The 24,067-nt window shown below is 38.9% G+C and overlaps 1 protein-coding gene across 1 annotated transcript in view; it reads right to left on the bottom strand.

The window, feature by feature from the left end:
- The window catches only part of LOC144372748 (uncharacterized), a 139,058-nt gene extending 115,477 nt beyond the window's left edge, over nt 1-23,581 (bottom strand). The window contains exon 1 of the mRNA XM_078036012.1: nt 23,313-23,581. Within this exon, the coding sequence (XP_077892138.1) occupies nt 23,313-23,581 (269 nt within the window). The remainder of the gene's footprint in view (nt 1-23,312) is intronic.
- Nucleotides 23,582-24,067: the final 486 nt, after the last annotated feature.

Below are 24,067 nucleotides of genomic sequence, written 5' to 3'. Positions count from 1 at the left end.
ATGGAAGAAGAACCTCATCATTATACAGAATACATGTATGATGTTGTGATGAGAAAAAGAAAAAAAAAATTGTATCACATTAGACTGGAGAGAGAGAAAGGATGGGAGAGGAGGGGAGGAGCAGGGGAGATAGGAGGGGCAGCAGAATAGAATAGACAATATGATTGATGTATGTACATTCCATGTATGTATTATATATCAAAATACATTCTACCGTCATGTATGACTAAAAAAATAAATAAAAATTAAAAAAAATATGTCTGCCTCAAATCCCTGGAGCCTGCAAATGCTACTTTAATAAGAAAAGGCATCTTTGCAGATGTAATTAAGACTCTTGAGATCAAACTGAATTATCTGGGTGGGTTCCAAATACAATGACCAATGTCCTTATGAGACAAAGCAGATGGAGATTTGAGAAAGATTGAAGAGAAAGCCAAGAGAAATAAATAGGCAGTTATAAGCCAAAGAATGCCACTAGGCACTGGAAGAGGCAAGGAAAATTTCTCACCTGAGGCCTTATGAGTAATCATGACCCTGCCAAGACCTTATTTTTAACTTCTGGCCTCAAAAATTGTGAGAATATTAATTTATGTTGTTTTAAGGCCCAAAGTTTGTGCTAACTGGTTACAGCAGCCATAGGAAACTAATAGACAGACCATGCCCCTTTCTAACTGTGTTACCTAGTGCTTTTAATTCTAACCCTTTGAGAATAAGGCCATCCTTAGGAAATTGGAAACAATAAGAGTGCCTATCTCACAGGTCAGAGATTAAGGTGACAGTATGTAATATACAGCATTGGACCTGGGACAAAGTTCTCAGTACACATTATTGTTGCTAGCAATGAGTTCAGAGTGACAGGAAAACAGCTGTAGACTTTATAAGGATACATAACAGGTGTAAAGATTAATTTATAAAATAGAAATGTCCCTACTATTAAACATATGCCAATAGAGACAAAATAAATAATGTTTCCAGAAACCCTGGAGAAGGAATGTTTATATTATGTGGGAAGCCGGACTAAACATCTTCTACACTTCCTTCTGGATCAACCCCACAATCATTTCTCCTTGGTTCATAAAGTCAAGATCCATAGATCAAGTAATTCAGTAGTAAAACATGGGGAATGTAAATAAGGTTTTTTCTGTCACCTTGTAGAGCCCCTCCTCTCTCTAGGCCATGTTATCTTCAGATATAAAGTAAGAAACATGCTTTAATCATCTCTCAGGTATTTATGCCTTGAGAATGCAATGATACAATGACAATGACTTAGATTGCACACTTAAATGTTCTGATCCTCAGACTAAAGCAATTAGACTAGAATCTGGCTTCCCAAGAACCAGTTGGCCAACCAGGATCAGACTATCACAAAGTTTTTAATAAGTTCCTTGGAAAATGAGAAAAACATAAAACATATGTAAGTTTTTCCAATGTCTTTGCTTGGGAGAATTAAAAGTTAGCAATTATATATCAGTTCCCACCCTATTTTATCTTCCAATTAAAAAATAATATAATCCAGGTGCAATGGTGCACACCTATAATCCTAGAAGCTCAGAAAGCTGAGGCAAGAGGATCGCAAGTTCAAAGCTAGCCTTAGCAACAGCCAGGCACTAAGCAAGTGAGTGAGACCCTCTCTAAATAAAATACAAGAAAATAAAACTGGGGATGTAGCTCAGTGGTTGAGTGCCCCTGAGTTCAATCACAATACCCCAACCCCAAAAAACAACGTGTAGGGGCTAGGGATGTAGCTCAGTTGCAGAGCACTTACCTAGCTTATGTGAGGTCCTCAGTTCAATAACCAGTACCACAAAAACAAAACACAAAAAAAACAGATGAAAATAAAAAAATAAGATTTATAGTTTCTGAAATTCTAAAGTTTGGGAACTTCTACAACACAAAGTAGCCCATTGAAGTTCTATTCCAGTGCTAATATGCTATGGTTTTTAAAGAAATTTAAAAACTATGGAGTTTAGCCATCAAGGGAGTATTCAAGATTAAGAAGTCATCCTTTCAAAATTCAAAAAATACTTACAATTATGCAGAACTAAAATAAACCAAAGTAAACCTGGAGAGATATCAGTGAGAAAATTAGATTACATTAATGTCAATATCCTGATTAGGGATGTTAAACTAGATGTAAAACTAGTTTTGAAAAACGTTATCATTGGAGGAAACCAAGTAAAATGCACACAAGAATCTCTCTAAACTACTGTACAGCTGCATGTGAATCTAAAACCATGTGAATAGACATCTCAGTGAAAATATGCTCACTGAACTCTGAATGTCCTGGTTTCCATTTATTAATTTAGTCAAATTCAAATGAATGTAAGCAACCATCTTTTATATACAGCATAATAACAGAGATTATTATGAAGCACTAGTTTGGCAAATTTCCTAAGCATCTTCTTATGTGCCAGGCACTTTGCTAGGCCCTGGAGTCCATTGGCTAACCCAATCCTTTCCCTCACAGAGGTTACACTCTATTCAGAGAGAAAGGCAGCAAATAAACAATCAAATAACTTCACTTTGTAACAAGTATTATGAAAAGAAGAAGGAGGTGAGGTAGAAAACAGAGAGGGGTTGCTTAGGATGATCAGGGAAGGCTCACTGAAGAGTTGGCCACCAAGCCTTTTATAAAGGGCACATATTGGACACGTAATTGTAGCTCCAGGAAACTAATGGATCACAGAAATGGAAAATTAAGTTACCATTTAGGCCCTTACCTCTTATATTCCTGTATTCTTAACCTGCTATAAATTCCAAATACTGGAAGAACATGGTTTAGTATGTTCTTAGAGTGAGCCACCACTCCTCCACACCAATTAAAAAAAGAGAAGACAAGACTGCCTTTAACAAAGGCAATATAAGATTTTCCAGATGTCAAATTAATCATACAATGAACTCGGCACTCTGTTAAGATTAAATTCCTTAAAACATATAAATTCCTTAAAGAATATAACTTTCTATAAGAATGCACTATCCCTGAAATGAGAATGAAGAACTTGGTTCTTTATCCAAATTAGAACATGAAAATATTTCATGATCAAAGCTAGGGGAGAGGCCTGGGGTGGTAGCTCGGTGGTAGAGCACTTACCTAGCATGTATGAGGCACTGGGTTCGATTTTCAGCACCACATATAAATAAATAAAGTTCATTGACAACTAAAAAAATATTCAAAAAAAGGTGGGGGAGAAGGACAAAACATGACCTTCAAAAGCATAAGCCTACTTTGAAATTCTCTCTTCTTGGAAAATTCAGAATATTTTAGATACTGTCAACTACACATTGGAAGGCAAAGTTAAAATGTGCAGTAGGCCAGGCAGTAAGTTAGGAAATTAAGACACAGCTGCCTACTCCTATTAGTGACATACTGCAGGGCCAGAATATTATGGTTTGTTTGGGCCTGGTTTGGCTAAAAGAAACAGGTCTCAAATAAAGCTAGAGAAGAGAATAAATAAATAAAAGTATGGAATATTCACATAATGGAACATTATACATCAGTCAAACCAAATAAAGTAAGGTGCAGAGCAATGTATATTGTACACTACTTTTTATATAAGAAAGAAAAATAATGTATATGTATTTTTTTCCTGTGTGCACTAAAAAACACAGAAGAGAGGTAAAAGGAATTAGCGATAGTAGCTACTCTAGGGGAGATGAGGACAGAGATGAGAGAATGGGAAGAAGAAGAGGAGAAAAAGTTCACTTTATACCTTTTTGGGTTTTTTTAATTGGTTGTTCAAAAAATCACAAAGCTCTTGACATATCATATTTCATACATTAGATTCAAGTGGGTTATGAACTCCCATTTTTACCCCAAATACAGATTGCAGAATCACATCGGTTACACATCCATTACATTTTTACATAATGCTATATTAGTAACTGTTGTATTCTGCTACCTTTCCTATCCTCTACTATCTCCCCTTCCCTCCCCTCCCATCTTCTCTCTCTACCCCATCTACTGTAATTCATTTCTCTCCTTGTTTTTTTTCCCATTCCCCTCACAACCTCTTATATGTAATTTTGTATAACAATGAGGGTCTCCTTCATTTCCATGCAATTTCCCTTTTCTCTCCTTTACCTCCCACCTCATGTCTCTGTTTAATGTTAATCTTTTCCTCCTGCTCTTCCTCCCTGCTCTGTTCTTAGTTGCTCTCATTATATCAAAGAAAACATTTAGCATTTGTTTTTTTAGGGATTGGCTAGCTTCACTTAGCATAATCTGCTCTAATGCCATCCATTTCCCTGCAAACTCCATGATTTTGTCATTTTTTAGTGCTGCGTAATACTCCATTGTGTATAAATGCCACATTTTTTTATCCATTCATCTATTGAAGGGCATCTGGGTTGGTTCCACAGTCTAGCTATTGTGAATTGTGCTGCTATGAACATCAATGTGGCAGTATCCCTGTAGTGCGCTCTTTTAAGGTCTTTAGGGAATAGTCCCAGAAGGGCAATAGCTGGGTCAAATGGTGGTTCCATTCCCAGCTTTCCTAGGAATCTCCATACTGCTTTCCAAATTGGCCACACCAATTTGCAGTCCCACCAGCAATGTACAAGAGCACCCTTTTCCCCACATCCTCGCCAGCACTTGTTGTTGTTTGACTTCATAATGGCTGCCAATCTTACTGGAGTGAGATGGTATCTTAGGGTGGTTTTGATTTGCATTACTCTGACTGTTAGAGATGGTGAGCATTTTTTCATGTACCTGTTGATTGTTTGTATGTCCTCCTCTGAGAAGTGTCTGTTCAGGTCCTGGGCCCATTTGTTGATTGGGTTATTTGTTATCTTATTGTTTCATTTTTTGAGTTATTTGTATACTCTGGATATTAGGGCACTTTATACCTTTTTGTGTTGTTGGGAAATTTGAACCAGATGAACAGGGTGCCTGTATGTGCTTGCAGGCATGCACGCACGTGCGCACGAGCACGCGCGCGCGTGCGCACGCACGCACACACACACACACACACACACACACACACACACACACACTTAATTCTGTTAAAAACAAAGAGCTAAAAAGGCTATAAGAACTCTCTCATTGCTGGTAGTAGTAGAAAGTAACACGTTTGAGGATGGGGTTGCGCCTCATTTGAGGCTGGGGTTGCGGCTCATTTGAGGCTGGGGTTGTGCCTGGCATGTGTGAGGCACTGGGTTCAATTCTCAGCAGCACATAAAAATAAATAAAAATAAAGCTCTATCAACAACTAAAAAAAATTATTTTAAAAAGAAAGAAAGTAGCACATTTGAAGAGGGCTATTTGGTGAAATTCTCCAAGGCCCTCAAGAACAGCCATTCCTAGACCCAGTGATTCCACTTTTAAAAGAAATTCATCTAAGGAAATAAGATATTCGTACACACACACACACTTATACACAATCATAAGAAGATGGTTCACTGCAGAATTGTTATATTTAAAATTCTGGAAAAATCTACATGTAAAATCATAGGAAATGATTGAAGGAAATTATGAAACATCCAAATCTGAGCAATATGCACCTATTAAAAACTGTGCTGTAAAATACATACTGTAGAAAAGTATTCAGTGATACAGAAATGTATTTAGACTCTGTTTTAAAAAAAAATTCATTAATTTTTCAGCCAGGCAAGGCGGTGCACACCTGTAATCCCAGCATTTCGGAAGACTGAGGCAGGAGGATCACAAGTTCAAAGCCAGCCTCAGCAACTTAGTAAGGACTAAACAACTTAGTGAAACCCTGCCTCTAAATAAAATATAAAAATGGTCTAGGGGGCTGGGGCTGTAGCTCAGCAGCAGAGCATTTGCCTAGCATGCATGATCCTCAGCACTACATAAGAATAAACAGATGAAATAAAGGCATTCTGTCCATTTACAACTACAAAAAAAATTTTTTTAAAGGGCTTGGGATGTGCTTCAGTGGTTAAGCGTCCCTGGATTCAATCCCCAATACCAGAAAAAAAAAAAAGAATTCTTTTCAGTAAACCTTTTAAGCATCTATCAGGTTCTAGGCACAAATCTGGATGCTGGTTAACAAGGTCAGTTACAGGCTGGGGTTTATAACAGTGGTAGAGAATTTGCCCAGCTTGTGCAAAGACCTAGGTTCCATCTCCAGCACCACAAAAATAAAGGCCAGTACACCAAAGGATAGAACAGGCAGTACAAAAAAGGATAATCCCACTTTTCTGTGCATTTATAACTAGATTATATGCATAGATATAGAAATGAGAGCAATAATTACCTGTGAGATTACAAATTAAATATATTTTTGATAAGGAACATATATTTATTTATGTTGTCTTAAATCACAATAAAAGAAACAGGAACAACTTTAATGGATCAGGCTAACAACTCCCAGGATCAAGAATATATCTCACTAATCTCTCTTGTCTATCATTCCTTCTTGGAAGGATAATGCTTGCTTCAGCCACAGCCATTCCATGACCATGAGGGAAAAGCCCAGAGCACTGCAGAAATGCTTTCCACATCTCTGACCTGCTGAATAGCCACCTGTTTCTGATTTTTTGTTGTTGTTGTTGTTGTTATTATACAGAAGGAAAAGAAAAAAATCCTCTTTTTTTTAAGCCATCCTAAATCAGATTTTCTGCTACTTGCAGCTAAAGACATTCTGGCATACTTAATAATACATAACATGTATTATGGAAACATATTAAGTAATAGTATTTACCAATATAATAAATAAAACATGGCAACATACTAACATACTAAATAATACATGGCAGGTCAAGGCTGGCACAAGCAATTCAACTCATTTGTTTTGATCAACCAGCAGAACCTGAAGACAGAGAGTTAACTGTCCCACAAGTTTCCAGCTTTATAGTCTCTTCTCTGAAGCTCCAGGGAAGCAGAGCCCAGTGGAAGCAGTTAGTGAGGATTCCATGTCTACAGGGGATCCCTGCCTGCAGCAAAGGAAAACCAGGCAGATGCTACCATAGCAGACAGTGTGGCCCAGCACTGCCACTTATGAGAATGTATCCTAAAAAAAAAGAATCATGGATGTGATTACACACATATACAAATATTCGCTATTAATATATGTCAGGAAAAAATGATGGGGAAAACTAAATGTTAAATCAATTGGGAAATGTTACAACAGAACATCCATGTTCTAACAGGGATAAACCATGGAAACAGTGATGACCTGAGAAAATGCATATGAGTGACAACAGGTAACAAAACTATTTATAAAGCATGATCCCAGTTTAGAAAACTAAGAAAACAAATACATACATGTAATTTTTAAAAAGGCTAGAAAGGACCTATCCTGAGACATAAACAGTGCTATCAACTAAGAGTGTAATGGCAAAGAGATTAATTCTATATCTTTTAAATCTAAAATTTCTTATGCAGCTACCAAGATGTTTTGTTTGTTTGGTGGTGCTGGGGATAGAACCCAGGGCCTCATGAATGCAAGGCAAGCATTCTATACTGAGCCACATTCCAGCCCTATTTTTTTTAATAGCACCTTCTCATAGATTATTCTGAGCTCTCTGATCAAGATGTTGGACTCATTTGACACCAGATATTTGTTTAATATCTTCCTGTAGATTCAATGGAGTTAATGAGAAACAATTTATTTGTGTGTTTTCAAAATAGACTGATGCTAAAAGCTGCAAACTAGTCTACAGAAAATGATTTTAAAAGTTTCATGTTTCTAAGTGAATTTGCATTATGTAAATGCAGTATGTTTTCTTTAATTCCATAAATATAGTTTTGATATTGCCAATTTGAGAAAAATATTGATGTTTCCTTAAATAAATCTATTCTATATTGAAATTCATCAACTTACTTGGAATTGAATGATCTCAAAAACAATAAAAACAAATGTTAATTTGCTGCCATTGATAAAAAAGCAAGTCCATTTATATTGTCTTTGTCCATTAGACTTCATTATACAGAGGAAGCAACTACTAAGCAGATATACCATCTAAAGAAATCAGCTGACAGAGTACAAACTCCCTGAATGGATGGCTTGGATTCATGTCTTTGCCCTACCGCTTACCAGCCGGGTGCCCTTGAAAATTTACTTAACTTCTTGGAGCTTCAGTTTTCTCCACTACAAAACAGGGATAATAACAGTCTCTACTTCAGAGAGTTGCTATGTGAATAAAATGAGAGAATTCATGCAAAGCCCTTGGTTTCATGCTTGGCCCATACTAATCCAATAAAATGTAAGGTATCTCCTAACTTGCTTTCAACTCCTGATCATGAACCTGAAAAAGCAGATTTTAAGGAAGCCTCAAAATCCTGGTTTGAGAAAAAATGTTGGATATTTAACTTTTAAGTACAGATTTAACATCATTTACTTAGCATTTCCTATAATAAATGAGATGTTTAAGGAAGTGTTGGGTCTTTTGAACTATCAGAAATATTCAGCATATGTATTTGAGAAGGTTACTATACTATACACCTCATATTATCTAGTTCTTTCATAAAAAAGCACTATTATATTCAAGGTATTGTGAGCGATTATAAAAATGATAGATAGGGGCTGGGATTGTAGCTCAGTGTTGGAGCACTTGCCTCGCATGTGTGAAGCACTGGGTTCACTCCTCAGCACCACATAAACATAAACAAACAAAACAAAGGTATTTTTTTTAAATGATAGATTTGGGCTGGGATTGTGGCTTAGCGGTAGAGTGCTTACTTAACACAGGCGGGACCCGGGTTCGATACTCAGCACCACATAAAAATGAAGGCATTGTATGTGTCCATCTAAACCTAAAAAATAAATATTAAAAAAAAATTTTTTAAATAATAGATTATTGCTAACATGTATTTACTGCCTATGTATACCAGTTTTCATGTATTATCTCATTTATTCCTCCAACTAACCAATGAGGTAGGTTTTTTTGCCATCCCTAGTTTCCAAATGAGGAAACTGAGGACAAAGAGACAGAAAAGTACTAAGTCAAGATATTATATATATTATATATATATAAATATAGAAAATAACTGTTATAGTTTATACATTAGTTATCCCCCAAATGCTCATGTGTGAGAGAATGCAAGAAAGCTTAGAAGTGTAATGATTGGGTTATTAGAGCCTTAACCCAATCAGTATATTAACAGCCCCCCCATAGGATTAACTGAGTGATAACTAAAGGCAAGTAGGGTGTGGCTAGAATATGCGGGTTATTGGGGGCATGCCTTTGGGGTATACATTTTCATCTGGTGAGTGAAGTATCTGTGTGTCATGTCCTACCCTCCCTCCCCCCGACACTTTCTGATCATGTCCTGGGCCACTTTCTTCCACCACACTCTTCCACCATGATGTTCTGCCCACCTAAGTCCTGAGGAATGGAGCTGACTTTCTGAATGGACTGAATAGACTGAGACCTCCGAAACCATGAGCACCAAAATAAACCTTTCCTCCTCTAATTGTTCTTGTCAAGTCTTTTAGTCACAGCAGTGAAAAAGCAGACTAAACCAATAACACACTATACAATATTATGATATAATACCAGAAATAACAATATCACAGCATCATCATTTAATTCCTGTGATATGACAGATGCAATATCAGATACTCTCTAAACATCCTCTCTTATGTTTAAAACAACCCTGCACTATTCCTACTTAATGGATGAGGAAGCCAAGGACTTAAGTGAATTACCTATGATAACACAGGGTCCCAGAGTCAGCTATTGCAGAATTACCCTCTGCAGAAACCAAGGGAAGTGCTCATCAGAGCCCAGATCTTCACTCTTATCACATGATATTGGAGAAGAACAGGAATTCAGAATGATCAGACCCAAGCCCTGGCTTCATATGTAGAAAGGGAGGACCAGCAAGAGGAAGAGATTTGTGCAAGGCATTGGGAGAGCCAGAAATAAACTCTAGGTCTCCTGATTGTCAGAAGTATGCTTTTTTGGCAACACAGTGAGTCTTTCTCATGTTGAGCCGGTTACTTCATGTCCTGTGAAAACAGAAACAGAGCCCATCCACATCAGAATGATGGCAGCAGCCTGTCCTCTCTCCCTGCACTCCCTCCTGACCCTGGAGACTCTAGCATGTGCTTCCTGGAACATTCAGAGCTGCAGCACCATGAACTGAGAAGAGCTGAGAAGCCTGGGGAGAGAGCCCCCAAGGACGACAGGAAGCACCCATGTGCTTTCATGATCTTCCAGTGGTCCATTTCCATTGTGACTCTCCTGAAATAGAATTCAAGATCAAGGGACAAGGAGGGCTTGCTTGGATACATGTGTGTCTCTTTTGTTGAGATAAGACACAACAAAACCCAAGTCTTTGAAAACATGATCTGAATCAGCAAATCACCTGATTTTTTTTTATTTAATGCATATTTTTCTTAGTTTATATATTGGATAAAAATAAACTGTCTCATACAGATTTTTTTTAATACAGTTTTGGGGAAACTGAATTTAAAATGTACCTAACATTATGTAATCCTTGAAATACAACAGTTATTTACTCTGCTTTGATTTCTAAGCTTTCTCTTTGATGACAAATATTAATATTTATCATTTTTCTGATGTTGGACTAATGAGAATCTTAAGTGTTTATGAGAAGGCATTTAAATATTACAGTACTGTGGATGTATTTGTTTTCTGATTTATATTCCAGTCTTTTACATCAACCAGCATTTATTTATTTTTTATTTTTTGCTGAATTCTGGGTTGTTGTTCATCAACATTTTTAATATATTTTACATACTCAAAACTGACATTCTCTATGTTTATTTGATGACCAAAGTGAATATGAGACTTCCCCACGTAACATTGTACAGATAAAAGGCTAGTTTTGATTTTCAAAGTGAAAACTAGCATATACATATAAGAATTACCTGCAATAAGAGATAGGCAGATTTAACAACACCAATTTCAGATAATATTTGTTGAGGGCTCACTATGTGCTAGGCACTATGTAGGGCATTATTTATATCAATGATTTACTTATCTTTACAATAACTCTAAGAGCTTGGTAGTATTGTCATCTCCATTTTCCAGAAAGTGAGGTACACAGAAGTTGAACACTTCACTCAAGATAACACAGTAAATGAAAAGCAAAGCCAGCAGTCAGACCTCAGAGCCAGATAATAAGCTCCCCGTTGTGCCTTCCCCTTAAGAGTCTCTCCTTGACTCTCCAGCATTTGAAAATTCCTATTATTTGCACAGTACAAATAGCCAATCTGCATAGAGTATCAGCCTTCAGGATAAAACCAGGAGATCAACTTTCAGATCTTGATGACAACAATGAGATAAAATTTGTTCTATCAGAGGCCATGCATTTTTCTATGTACAGACACAGAGCCATGAAAAAGACCAGCAATGTCCCTGTCCTCCTGGAGCTAACTTTCTATAGAGGGAAGACAGACAATATTAATACAATAAATGAGGTAATAAACCCAATATGAGGAGGAAATGAGAGGCTAAGCAAGCTCAGAGAAATCTTAAGAAAGGTTGAAGTCTAGGACTTGTGTAGATTCACTTGCCTCTACACTCCACATGTCTAACATATAAAATGTCATAATTCTAACATGTAAAACTGTATATTACCTCTTCTTTCCACTAATCAATAGATCCCAAACTGTTCTTCCTCAGTCCTTTTCATTCTGTCCATCTACACCCTCCAGCAAGGGCTTTGCTCTTGATTATCATTGCCACAAGGCTGAAAAATCAGATAAGGAAGGATATGCACCTGACATCACATCCATAGCAGATATAACAAACACTGAACAGAAGCCAGATAAAGAAAATAAGAAGGAACTGTTAGACACATGGAACCTGGTGTCTGATGAGCAGGTTAATAGGCCTCTGAAGCAGCCTATAAAAATACTACCTTAGAGAGGAATCATCCAAGACTGTAACTGATGTTCTGGCAATATGGAATGACAAAGAAGTCTAAGAGCAGATTCTCAGTAAAGAAGTAAGCCAGGAAAGAAGTTCTGGACATCAAAGAACAAGCCTTCAACCACAGTACCAAAATTCAGGAATAGGACCATTACCTCGATAATTAAACCCCAACTCCATACCTTCACTCCAAGGCCCTAAGTAACTTGGGCATTGCCTATATGGCCAATCTCATTGGTGCCAGTCCCCACTTTAATCCCTACAGTCCAGCCACAGAGATCTTCTTTCATCCCTTTGAGTAGGCAAGCTCCTTCCTATGTACCAGCTCTTCACATGGCTGGCTCCCTCTCATCCATTACTCAGGCCTATGCTTAAATATCAGCACCCTCTCTTATCCTTTTATTAGGTCTCTGCTCAAATCACTGGCCATTTTGTCTAAATAGGTTACCCACCTCTTTCACTATCACACTACTTCACAGTCATCCTTCTTGAACTTGGCATTCTATAAAAACAAGTGTCTGCTTGCATGTTTCCCATCTCTTCCATTATACCCCATAAGGGCAGGCACTGTGCCTGACTTGTTTATTGATAAATACCCACACTTAGCTTAGTGTCTGACCTACAGGAGACCTCAGTACATGCTTGCTGAGAAAATAAATGATAAATAACAGAATGACTCTCCAAAGATGCTGAGGGCCATTACCAAGTAGGAATGACGCATCAAAATTTATCTGTGGCCACTGGCTACTGAAGCTTCCTGACCTTGTTTCTACCCACTAAGCCAGCAGGGATTTCAAACTGCAGTACTCACCTGTTGTTTTTATACCCTGAGTATCATTTCCCCTCTTCTGAAATTATCAATACCTCCATTTGAATAGGGTATCACTATGGTTTGGGTATGAGGTGTTCCTCAAAAGCTCATGTGTGAGATAATGCAAGAATTCCGATGAAATGTTCAATTATGAGAACTATAATCTGATTGGTGGATTAATACACTTGAATGGATTCACTGGGTGGTAACTACAGGCAAGTAGGGTGTGGCTGGAGGAAGTAGGTCACTGGGAGCATGCCTTTGGGGTTTATATTTTGTCCCTGCCACCTCCCATAAACACATCTCCCTCCCTGTGCTCGGGTGCGCTCGCGCGCTCTCTCTCTCTCTCTCTCTCTCTCTCTCTCTCTCTCTCTCTCCCTCTCTCTCTCCTAGTGGTTGTATCCTGGGCTGCTATTCTCTGCCTCATCTTTGTCCCAGAGCAATGGAGTCAGCTGACCATGGATTGAACCCCTGAAACTAGGAGCCAAATACTTTTGCTCCTCCAAGTTGTCCTTGAAAGGTAGATTGCTCACAGCAATACAAAGCTAACTAAAACAGGCATCTATCTGTATATCCATGCCAGATATGCAATTCCATATACATCAAAGTACATATGAACGGTACCTTTGTTGCTGAGCAATGAGGCATCCCTGCCTATTTCCTTAAGATGAACCTCTCCTCTCCAGGGGTGGGCATATTCCCCAAGACTGGCCAGTCACAGAATCCCCTCCCACTGGGTGCAGAAATAATTCCAAGAGGTTGGCATATGACATGAGGAAGTCCTTTAACCCTTTTTAAATATTGGGATATTATGGGTGTATTTCAGCCCATAAAATTGAGTCTGTCTAAATTTGGTGAGAGAAGAACCCTGGTGACTTAAAATAATATATTACATCTGCTATATCTCATATTAAGAATAAAATGAGGGGCTGGGGTTGTGCCTGAGTGGTAGTGCACTTGCCTAGCATGCATGAGGCACTGGGTGCGATTCTAAGCACCACATACAAATAAAGAAAATAAAGGTCCATCAACAACTAAAAAATATTTTTAAAAAAGATTAGAATGAGGCTCCTTTGCCTCCTAGAAGAAATTTATTTACCCCAATTATAGTGCCCAATTCTTTACATAAATTTGATCTGTATGGATATCTTTCTAACCAGTTATTTGTGGCCATGGCTAAAAGGTGAAATCACCCAGAATGGGTCCCATTTAGATCAAATTGGGCGCTTGGGGAGTTGGTGCAGGCCTTAATACCTCAATTTCAACTACACTGGAGTGTGATCACCTATTTCTCTAAAATATCCACCTATGATTTTTGAATAACTTATAGTCTGTACCTCAAGGGAGTTCCAAATTGGTATACAAAAGTCAGTAAAAATAAGACCTACCGCTTTCATATGATATAGTGACAGAGACTTAATTTTAATTACACAGATGATTGTAAAAACACAAACTTTCCCTCCTCTTCCACCAGCCAGCTTTTTGTTGCTATGTTCCTCTTCCATACCCTCTGCATTTCTCCTCTCTCTGGTCCCTGTTTTCTCCTGGATTACTGCCTTTTCTTTCACCAGGCTCATTCCTGGGAGAGGTTAACAGGAGTTATCAGTGCTTCAGGGTTAAAAACAACCTTATTCTAGCAAGTTCCCACCCCTCCCTCCATCTGTCCTCAGGCTCTGACTCCATACATAAACTGCCTGGCACTGGTTGAACATCCCCTGGCTCATGCAAGCAGATAAGTGTCCTTTAGGTAATACAGTGTAAAGAAAGTAGCAGAGGGCTTTGTTTTTGTTTTTAAAACTGAACATACCAGAAGACTTCAAGACTTTTAGAAAATGAAAATTTTGTTGTTCCCACACACCACAAACTCCACTGATTAAGTAACTATAGACTGTAGTCTCCCTTCAACTGAAATATGCATGCATTAAGCCTCATGAGGGAGTACTGATACTTCAACATTATCTATGATGGTTTTTAACTCCAGTAACTGTAAGTGTGAGAAACTGGAAAATATACTGAATTTTAATAGAATTCTAATTGTTAATAGAAAGAGGAAAATCCATAACAAGGATGCTAATAAACACATAAAAGACTGAGTCTTTAATTTCCAGAAAACTGTCAATGAACCTTTTGTGAACTTGAACACCTCGTCAATTTTCTCTTCCACCCATACTTATTCATTACAAGAAAACACTGGCATACCTACAAAATGTCCCTAATATATGTAATTTTTAACTGTATTAAACCCTTTAGCAACAACATTCTTTTCCCCTCTCTCTTTTGCTCTCTGTGGAGTCAACAACTAGAAAAATAAATCTACCACATTGTGAAATAACCTTGTGGTAAGTAGAGAGGCTTAGAAAATGAGATTATGGTGTGGGGTAATATAAATTCAGGCTAAGAAAGCTCCTGGACCTTTGACATTAGGTTTTACATACAAATATAAGTGCACTCATTTTCTGTGAAGGAAAAAAATCTTAAAAAAAAAAGAGGAACTAAAGGGGATCAGAATCTGCCACTCCCAAAATATGCCACTTTAGCATCAGGGTTGTTCTGAGCCAGATACAGGGAAAAATAAATAAATAAAACAACTCTGCCCTCCCCCATCTAGCTAAAAACAGGGCATAAATTTCCCTCAGCAAAGGAGACATATTTGTAGAGGTGGTCCTGGCTCCCTCCCAGAGACCAGAAAGGAGTCTTATCTACATAGAGAACCTTACTAGAAACAACCTTTTGTTCCTAGCCATCTTCTCCCAGCTATGCCACACCACTTTTTTCTTTGTCTAGTTTCTCTCCACTGAGCACAGAAGCTCCAAGGTCTGCCCATGGGTTTGGAGTCTTCTTTCCTATGAAGGCCTCCATGTAAATACATAACAGTTTCTCCTCTTAATCTGGCTTTTGTCAGATTCATCTCCAGGGCCCGGGAGCAGAACCTAGGAGGATAAAGAAAAGATATTTTTCCTCCCCTACAGTCTCCAATATATTATGAATAATCCAGAAAATTAAAGGTGTTTAATCAAATTATCCTAATTATTCTGCCCTGAAATGGAGAGTGGGATAACTATTTTTTAAAAAGAAAGAAACCAAACTTTATAACAGGCAGCTTAAGTAGTTCATTTCAAACTATTGCCTTAGAATGTAAGAATAGTATTAGTAAAAGTGGGTTGCATTTTACCGGAACAATCCTTTAAACCTTTTCCATAATACTGTCATGGGCCATGAAAGTTTCTTTTGAACACAGCTTTAATGGGTTTATCCTTTCCCCTCCAGCTATGAAGAATGAAACAAACTAAATACAAGAAAGAGAGAAACAAACTGAAAGTTGATATAAGGAAAATCCTGATACAGGTAAGCAAAGCCAGAGATACAAGAGCTTCCCCACCCTCAAACATAACTCAGGGCACAACCTGTTGTTAGTTCATCAAATTGCACAAGAGCTCTGTGAGGGGCCATTTCACCTCTTTCACTCCCAAAGCCTTCAAATTGCCACTTTCTAGATATTTCATTTCCTTCTGAGGCCTTTACCTATTTATACCTGATTCATTTCACAATATTCCTTTGTTAGCATTGGTGACTCTCAGTTCTAAATGTACTTTGAAATCACCTGAGAGACTTAAAAAGGAAAATGCCAGCATCTACCTCCCCTCACCCCGTCTAATTTGATCTATTTGGATAAGACTAGCCCCAGGTGATCTAATTGTAGCCAGCACTGGTTGGTAAGTAATCCAAACAGATTAATATTACATAAAAAATGAATTTCCATAAGAAGGGACGATAACTTAAACTCCTACCTTAATAATCAGATATAACATGTTACTTTAAGGATCATAGATTCTTCCTTGAATTTAGAGAGACTCAACTGCATGGTATGATACATCTATTTTCCCATAACAGGGCTCATTACATTATACCCCAAAATATTTAAAGCAAAGGAATTTGAAAAAGTTACAGAAGCAAGAAGGTTCTTCCTCCCTCCCTTTCCTGGAAGCAGGTCATAAAACCCTGGAAGGATTTTCTGACCTTCCCATGAAACACGGCATAAGACCTCTCATACGAAGTGTCCTCCCTATACCTAGAGAAAAAAAACATCTTGATCTCTGGAGACAAGGGTGATAGCAAAGAATCTAAACAAAGAGCCCATGTTATATTTCCTCCAGTTTATTAACATTAGATCAGACTTTAAAAATCTAATCAGACTTCTTCATAATTATCTCATTTTTATCAAAGTGAGCATGAAAAATACACAGGTTTACCAATTTATTCAGGTCTTCATTTCCTCATGAAGACTCCCATGTTTCACAAAAATTTTATGAAATAAATTCATATTATTTTCTCGTACTAATCTGTCTTTTGTCATAAGTCTAGGATTGAAAGGGTAAAGTTTCTAAGCTGCAAAGCCTGAGTTAAAATGTAGAGGACCAGGCATTGTAAACCTGCTTCTAAACTGCAAAGCCTGGGTTAAATTCCTGAGGCAGTTAAGACAATGCCCTACTGGCCATTTGGTTGTAACTTAGGACTCTGTGTAGCCCGGCACGTAGGCATTCAAGGCCCAAACCAATCAGTTTAAATGTAACCCCCTCGTTAGGAATGACCTATCACTCCAGCCAGCCCTGTTCCCGCCAATGAATGTACTAATCAAGTCTAAGAATTGTTGTTTGATTTTCCCACGGTGTATGGTGATTTGTTAAAGGAGACTACGATGTATGCAAAGCCCCTGCCCTCTCCAAAAAGTGTACTTAAGCATTTTTCAACCCCTGCTCTGGGCTCTGGGCTGCTTTCCCTTCCTGAGTGAGCCTGGAGCCTCAGCGCGCTGAATCAGGATCCTCAATAAAAATCCCCTTATGCTTATTGCATAAAGCCAGTCTCTTGTGGTCTCTTCTTCCGACGTTTCGCTAGTCCCTTACAGGATGAGTGAGAAAAAAATAGTTCTCCTCCCTTGTATCCGTAATACCAAAGCATTTACAAAGGAAGAAGAAAAAAGTTCCAGAAATGATATATGGGAGGTAAACAAAAATAGTAGAATTAAAAGTATTAATATATTACACTCAACAGTCAAAATATGATAAAGAAATATAAAGCATATGCATAAAGTTGTGATTTTATTAACAATAATAACAGTAAAATCAAAAGCTACCATTTATTGAATGCCAGCTACTGTGTTAAGTACTTTCCAATGAGGGTTACCTCATTGAAAACTTAAAATACTCCTCAGCAGTTAGAATTATTACTTCCATTTCATACATGAGAAAATTGAGGCAAGATTAGGACACTTTCCCTAGAGTCACACAGATAATAACTCATAAGGCCAAGAGTCCATTCTCTTAACCACTATTATCTCTCACCTAGGCAACTCAAGCATCTCCTAAATACTTGCTACTCAAAATAAAGTACATGAACTAGCAGCATAATCCTATTAGAAATAGAAATACTCTTTGTTCCATTTCATATCTATTGAATTAGAATCTACATTTTAAAAGCAGCAAGAGATTCATATGCACATTAATGTTCAAGTACTGTCCTACCTGGTATTTCCACATCAACCATTAACTTTCACAAATTTACTATCCATACCTCATCTACCTTCAAAAAAAAAATTCAAACATTTCATTTCCCCACTTAAGACTGATAAATGATTTCCTAAATGTCCTTGGAACAAAATCCAAAATTTTTTAAGATGTAAATAACTAGCTTGGGCATGGTGGCACGTGCTTATAATTCCAGTAACTCTGGAGGCTGAGTAAGGAGGACCACAGTTTAAGACCAATCTGGGCAAGGTAGGGAGATCCTGTCTTAAAATAAAAAATAAAATAAATAGTGCTGGGGATATAGCTCAATGGCAGAGTGCCCTCGGATTGTATTCCCAGTACCTCCCTTCCCACACACACACACACAAAATACAAGTAACCAACTGTGCATATTATCACCCATGCTTGCCTCTGCAGCCTCATCTCACCACTTCCTCCAGCCATTGATTTTTATACGGCAAGCACCCAAACCTCTTTCTGCTCATCAAATCCCAACATCTCCTTTCTTTCCTTACTTCTTCCACAGCTAGAACATACCAGCACTCACCACCATTATCACTTCCCTGTTAGCTACATTCATTGATCTATCACCAGCACATATGGTGGTATCTGGCAGAGCCAGAAGCAAGAAGAATGTGCTGGATACAAGCACATTTAGGATGCCGAGGGCCTCTGCTGTTTCCTTTGCCCATGTGCTCTTTGTTTCTGCCATGATCCTCATTGTTGTTCCTCCTCTGTCCCTTGTCCTTTCCATCACCTTTTGCTGTGATTTGGATCTGGCATGTCCCCCAAAAGCTCGTGGGTTGAAAGCTCCACTGCAACAATTCCAAGAAGTGGTACTTGAGGAAGTAATTGGATCACAAGGGCACTGACCTCATGAGTGGATTAACCCATTGATAGCTGAATGGACTACTGGAAGGTAATGGAAACTATAGGCAGGTGGGGCATAGTTGGAGGAAGAAGGTTACTGGGAATGTACCATCAGGGACTATATCTTGTCGCTGGCCCCTTGTTTTCTCTCTCTCTCTCTCTCTCTCTCTCTCTCTCTCTCTCTCTCTCTCTCTCTCTCCAATTCCTGATTATCATGAGCTAAGCACTTTCCTCTGCCACACCCTTCCACCATGACATTCTGCCTTACCTCAGGCCCAAAGCAACAGAATCAGCCAACCATTCACTGGGATCTCTGAAACCAGGAACCAAAATAAATCTTTCATTCTTTAATTTGTTTATGTCAGGTATTTTGGTCACAGCAATGACTCTAACACACCCCTTTACAGAAACTCACCTCCTATCTACAACCTCATAGCTACTGAAGTTGTCAGCTTCAGAAAGAAGCACAAACGCGTCCATACGAGTATATCCCCTAAATTATTCACCAGCAGGGTGACAACTGTTTCCCTTCATCCTGAGGATCCTGGAATGGGCCCAAGTCCTTCCTAGAGGTAGAGAGAATATCTCACTGACAGAAGTAGGCTTCTTTTCAACCCAAGATTCAATATCTTTCAACATCAGGGACCTCTCAACAGACAGAATCTAGCCGAAAACTTCACAATCACCCTGCCCACAAAGGAAAACATCACTATGCTAACAAGATGGGTTAGCAAGAGTTGTGACAAACTTCATATATTAAATGTGATGACTAAACTTGCTACTAAGAAAACAAATGGCAAATTATTCTATAAAATAGATATCTGGCTTAAGTTTTAATCTTGAGTAAATACAAATTTTCATATACAAAATGACATTAATAATGAAAAACAAGAGCTATTATTTATCTATTTACTGAAATCTATTGCAAGTCCAACAACATGCTCAAAGTTCAAATGCTTTCTTCTTTACCATCATTCCATGAGGCGTGAATGGTTATTATCCCCATTCCACAGAGAGGAAACCAAGCCTAAAATAAGTCTAAGAGAAAGCTAAGATCTAAAATCACAAGCCTCCACATGACCAACCCCTAGTGCTTTTCTGTTATGTTTTGCTATTTAGAGAGCTTTTTCATCTAAGAAGTCAGAGACATGGACATGTCCAGAGAGACAGACCCTTGGAGGAGGACCTCAAAGGCTGAGATTTTCTTCAGCAATGTAGACGTTGAAATAAAAGTAACCTCCTACATCTTATATTTCAAAGCTGCATTTCTACATTAAAAGAGAAAACTGAAATTCAAGGAAAAGATGTGGGAAGAGAGTTCAAGGGTGCTTATGAATGCAATTCCACAAATACATTTTAAGTATCTTCTAGTGGTCAGGCAGTGGGCTGGAAGCTGAGTTATCATTGTCACTTAGTAGAATGCTGGGTGACACAGCTTGATGGGGGAGAATTCTTGCATAGTGAATCTTTCAGGAATGTTCAGTCAACAATTTACACAACTGTTATGTTATTATCTAATTATGTAGAAATTATCATTCATAAAGGAAAAGTGAGAGTTACTAGCTTATTATCTGTGAATACATAATTGAAGGGCATATGTATCTTTTAAAATCAAAGTTTTGTATGATTCAAATACCTCTTGTACATTTCTGATACCTTATATCAAAGGGTTAGATTTTAATATCTGTGAATGCAAATACAGTATCAGATTGTGTTATCAAGTATCTGAAAGAACAAAATGGAAAAATATGGACAGCCAAAACAGAAATGGAACATATTGAAGCTGCATGTACATACAATTAAAGATAAGGATATAAAAACATGTCCTAAAGCAGTCCACAAAATATTTACAGAATGAGGCTCAGACAAGGATATCAAGTAGAAGACAGTATGACCCTGGAAAGGTCACACACCATTCTGTGAAGCCTCCAGAAACCTGCCTCCTTTGAAACAGGATGCTTTTGACACAAGAGCATGAGAGAAAGACTGTATATCACTCCCCTAATTTATAAAATGAAAGAGATAGATGATTTATAAGTTCCTTTCAGCTCTAACCCAGTAAATAGTTTTCACCTCTGTGGCCCTTACACCTCAAGAGACATGAGTATATAAAGATGCTCAAAAGACATTTGTTGAGTTAATGAATTATTACAACCTTACCAATACTAAGAAAAGGGACTTTACAAAATTGGCCCAGTCTGTGGCATAGAAAGAGCAAATTAGTGGGAAAACAATTATCTAAACAACTGCACATGTGATGCTCCTGTTTGCTGACTGCTGGCAAGAGGAAAATAACCCTGGGCTTGGAAATAAGATGCGTGGTCTAGTCTCTGAAACAAACCAACTGTGTGACCTTGGGCAAACTGCATTACCACCTGGGCCAGTTTCCCCATCTCTAAAATAAAGGTATTATGAGGCTATATATAGCTAACTTTCGTGGAACCTTTACTATATGCCAGGAACTGTTCCAAGATCTTTGCCTTAGACTTAAATGATCTCAAAGGTTTTAAAAGCACTAATGTTTACTGTCTAACTACAGAAGTAAAAAGGTTGGGCTCGCTCTCAGCTCTGAAAGGTGGGATCTTTTTCTAAGCAGAGATTGTGAAGCACAAGTGGCTACAATTCCAGTACTTCTATTCACTGGCTGGGTTAACATTCTGAATGAGTTGCTTAACCTTCCTGACTTTATTTTCTAATGTGTAAAATAGTTCGTTCTTTCTTTCATATAGCTTTTTAAAGGACTGTTATAATAAATGTAATATATACTTAGTAAAATACATATTACTTTTTATTATTAGCTGTGTAACCATGGGCAAACCATCTTCTGCATTTTCTCATATACAAATGGGAGATGCAGTGTTACTAAAAAGAGATCATGTGAACACGCTCTGTAAATTATTGTTCGCTGTTTTTGAAAAAAAATGCAGATTCTCTAATACATGGAACACATTATACAATCCTATATCTCATACGCATAAAAGTATAGATAACCAACAGTAAGAAAAACAAAGAACAAAAATCTTTACTAAACATTTCTCTCTAGTCCCAGCTCAAGCCGACTGGACTCAGACCTAGGGAACCAAGAATGCAGGAACACTTGGGAGTTGTAGTTCTGAACGACAGGGCTGCTACACCGAGCGGCTGAAAAAGACTCCAACTCCCAGGAGACACCTCGCCAAGCCAAAAGGCACGTAGGGAGGTGAAGTACCAGATAGTTTGGACACAAAAGGCAGGACTCCAATTCCCAGAAGCCTTCGCTGCACACACTTCAGGTCATAACATGAAGCGGAAGAGGAACTTTTAGGCACACCTGGCTTAACCACAGGTGAGAGTTCCCACCGTTCTCTGTAATCTAGTCCCGGCCCAGCTGGGGTCAGAGCCTTTATTAAAAAAAAAAAAAAAAAAAAACGGGTGAGGGACGATGTATTTTCCACTGGCCCGCAGCACATTTCTGAGAAATCCAGAATAATAATACCAGTTAGCTTGCAAATGGCAAACTTTCACCAACAAGACCTCAACTTAAATTTCGGCTTCAGACAGCATCCTTGGGCCACTTGAGCACTAAGCCCGCCCCCCCCCCAGATTAGCACTGTGAGAGGTAGGTCCAAGGTGACACAGCAGAGGCAGAATCTGAACATACCAGAGGAAGCTGCAAATACAGCTCAAGTTCCACTAAGTTGCGGGAGTCCCTTCCACAGCCCCCCACATATGGATATACCTTTGAAATTCCCATATATTAATCTAAAAATCAAAACCGCAAACATAAAATATAAGTACTGATGAGTTCTCACACAACTAAGAAGATACTTTTTTTTTTTTTGGGGGGGGGGAGTCTTTTAAATATCAAATGTGCATTTTTCTCCCCCAAATACTGCCTTCTACATGCCCTGCTTTGCTCCTGTCTGGGCACCTCTTCAGACCTTCTTTGGGGACCCTAGAGTTTAACACAGAACTGTAGGGGCAGGGATTCCTGCTACTTATCTATGACACCTTCAAACACTGGATCCAACAGAGAGGCCAGAACCGACTACAGCACAAGTGGCAAAGTATGTCGGCTGCAGCGACCCCATACCTTAGTTTCCCCATTTATAAAAGGCAGAGGGTGCTGAAGAACTGAGGGGCCTGAGTCCCAAACCCGAGATGTCTCAGCGGGTGTGAGGGTCCTTCGGACAGAGCCTACCGCTAGCGCTAGCCCAGTCCCCGCCCCACTGGGCCTCGGGGGGTCGTGACTCGACGCACGTGGAAATCCAGAACCGCATCCCAGGTACACTGTTCCACTCAGGCTCGCCCCACACCCCTACCTTCCAAGGTCTTGGCAGCTGGGAATGAAAGAGGGAAGTGAGCGCGGGGCTGGAGCGCTGCCCGAATGTGTGCCCACTGGGATGGCCTCCAGCGGGACTTGGGGGTCTGAGTGCCAAAACTCTCTGACAGGGACACAGCCGGGCCGGGACTGCAATTCCCAAACGGCCTCACGGTAGGGGCGGGACCCAAGATGGCCGCTCATCTGGAGACAGGTACAGCGACCAATAGGCGCACAGCACGCGCCTACACTGGGCCAATCGGAAGCCATGAGGTAGGAACCCTAATTATTCTTTCACGAAAGAGCCATTGAGTGAGAATCTCAGAACGGGATTTTTTGTCACAAATCGTACAATCCTTGGCCTTTTCCAAATGAAATAATAAACATGACTCTTTTCCTGTGAAATGAAAGCCCGCGCTGTACTTTTGCTTTTCTCTTTCCTCCTAAAACGCGTTTTCTTGCTCCCTCACAACTCCCTTCTGACTGGATCGCCTTTCACTGCCTTTCCCCACTCCCCACTCTGCATCCTTTCTTTTCTTTCCTTTCTTTGCTTTTCTTCCCGGTGTTGGGAATTGATCCCAGAGGGGCACACCCCTAGCCCTTCATATTTTTGAGACAGGGTCTCCCTGAGTTGCCCAGGCTGGCCTGGAACTTGCGATCCTCCTACCTCAGCTTCCGGAATTGCTTTTATCCTTCCTGATTCCTGAAGCCTTCCTCTCTTTTATTTCTATCAAAATACAAGCCCAGAGTTCCTTA

This window comes from Ictidomys tridecemlineatus, unplaced genomic scaffold (genome assembly GCF_052094955.1).
Source record: "Ictidomys tridecemlineatus isolate mIctTri1 unplaced genomic scaffold, mIctTri1.hap1 Scaffold_155, whole genome shotgun sequence".
NCBI lineage: Eukaryota > Metazoa > Chordata > Mammalia > Rodentia > Sciuridae > Ictidomys > Ictidomys tridecemlineatus.
Note: the sequence above shows the minus strand (reverse complement) of the source record. Positions and strands in the feature narration are given on the sequence as shown.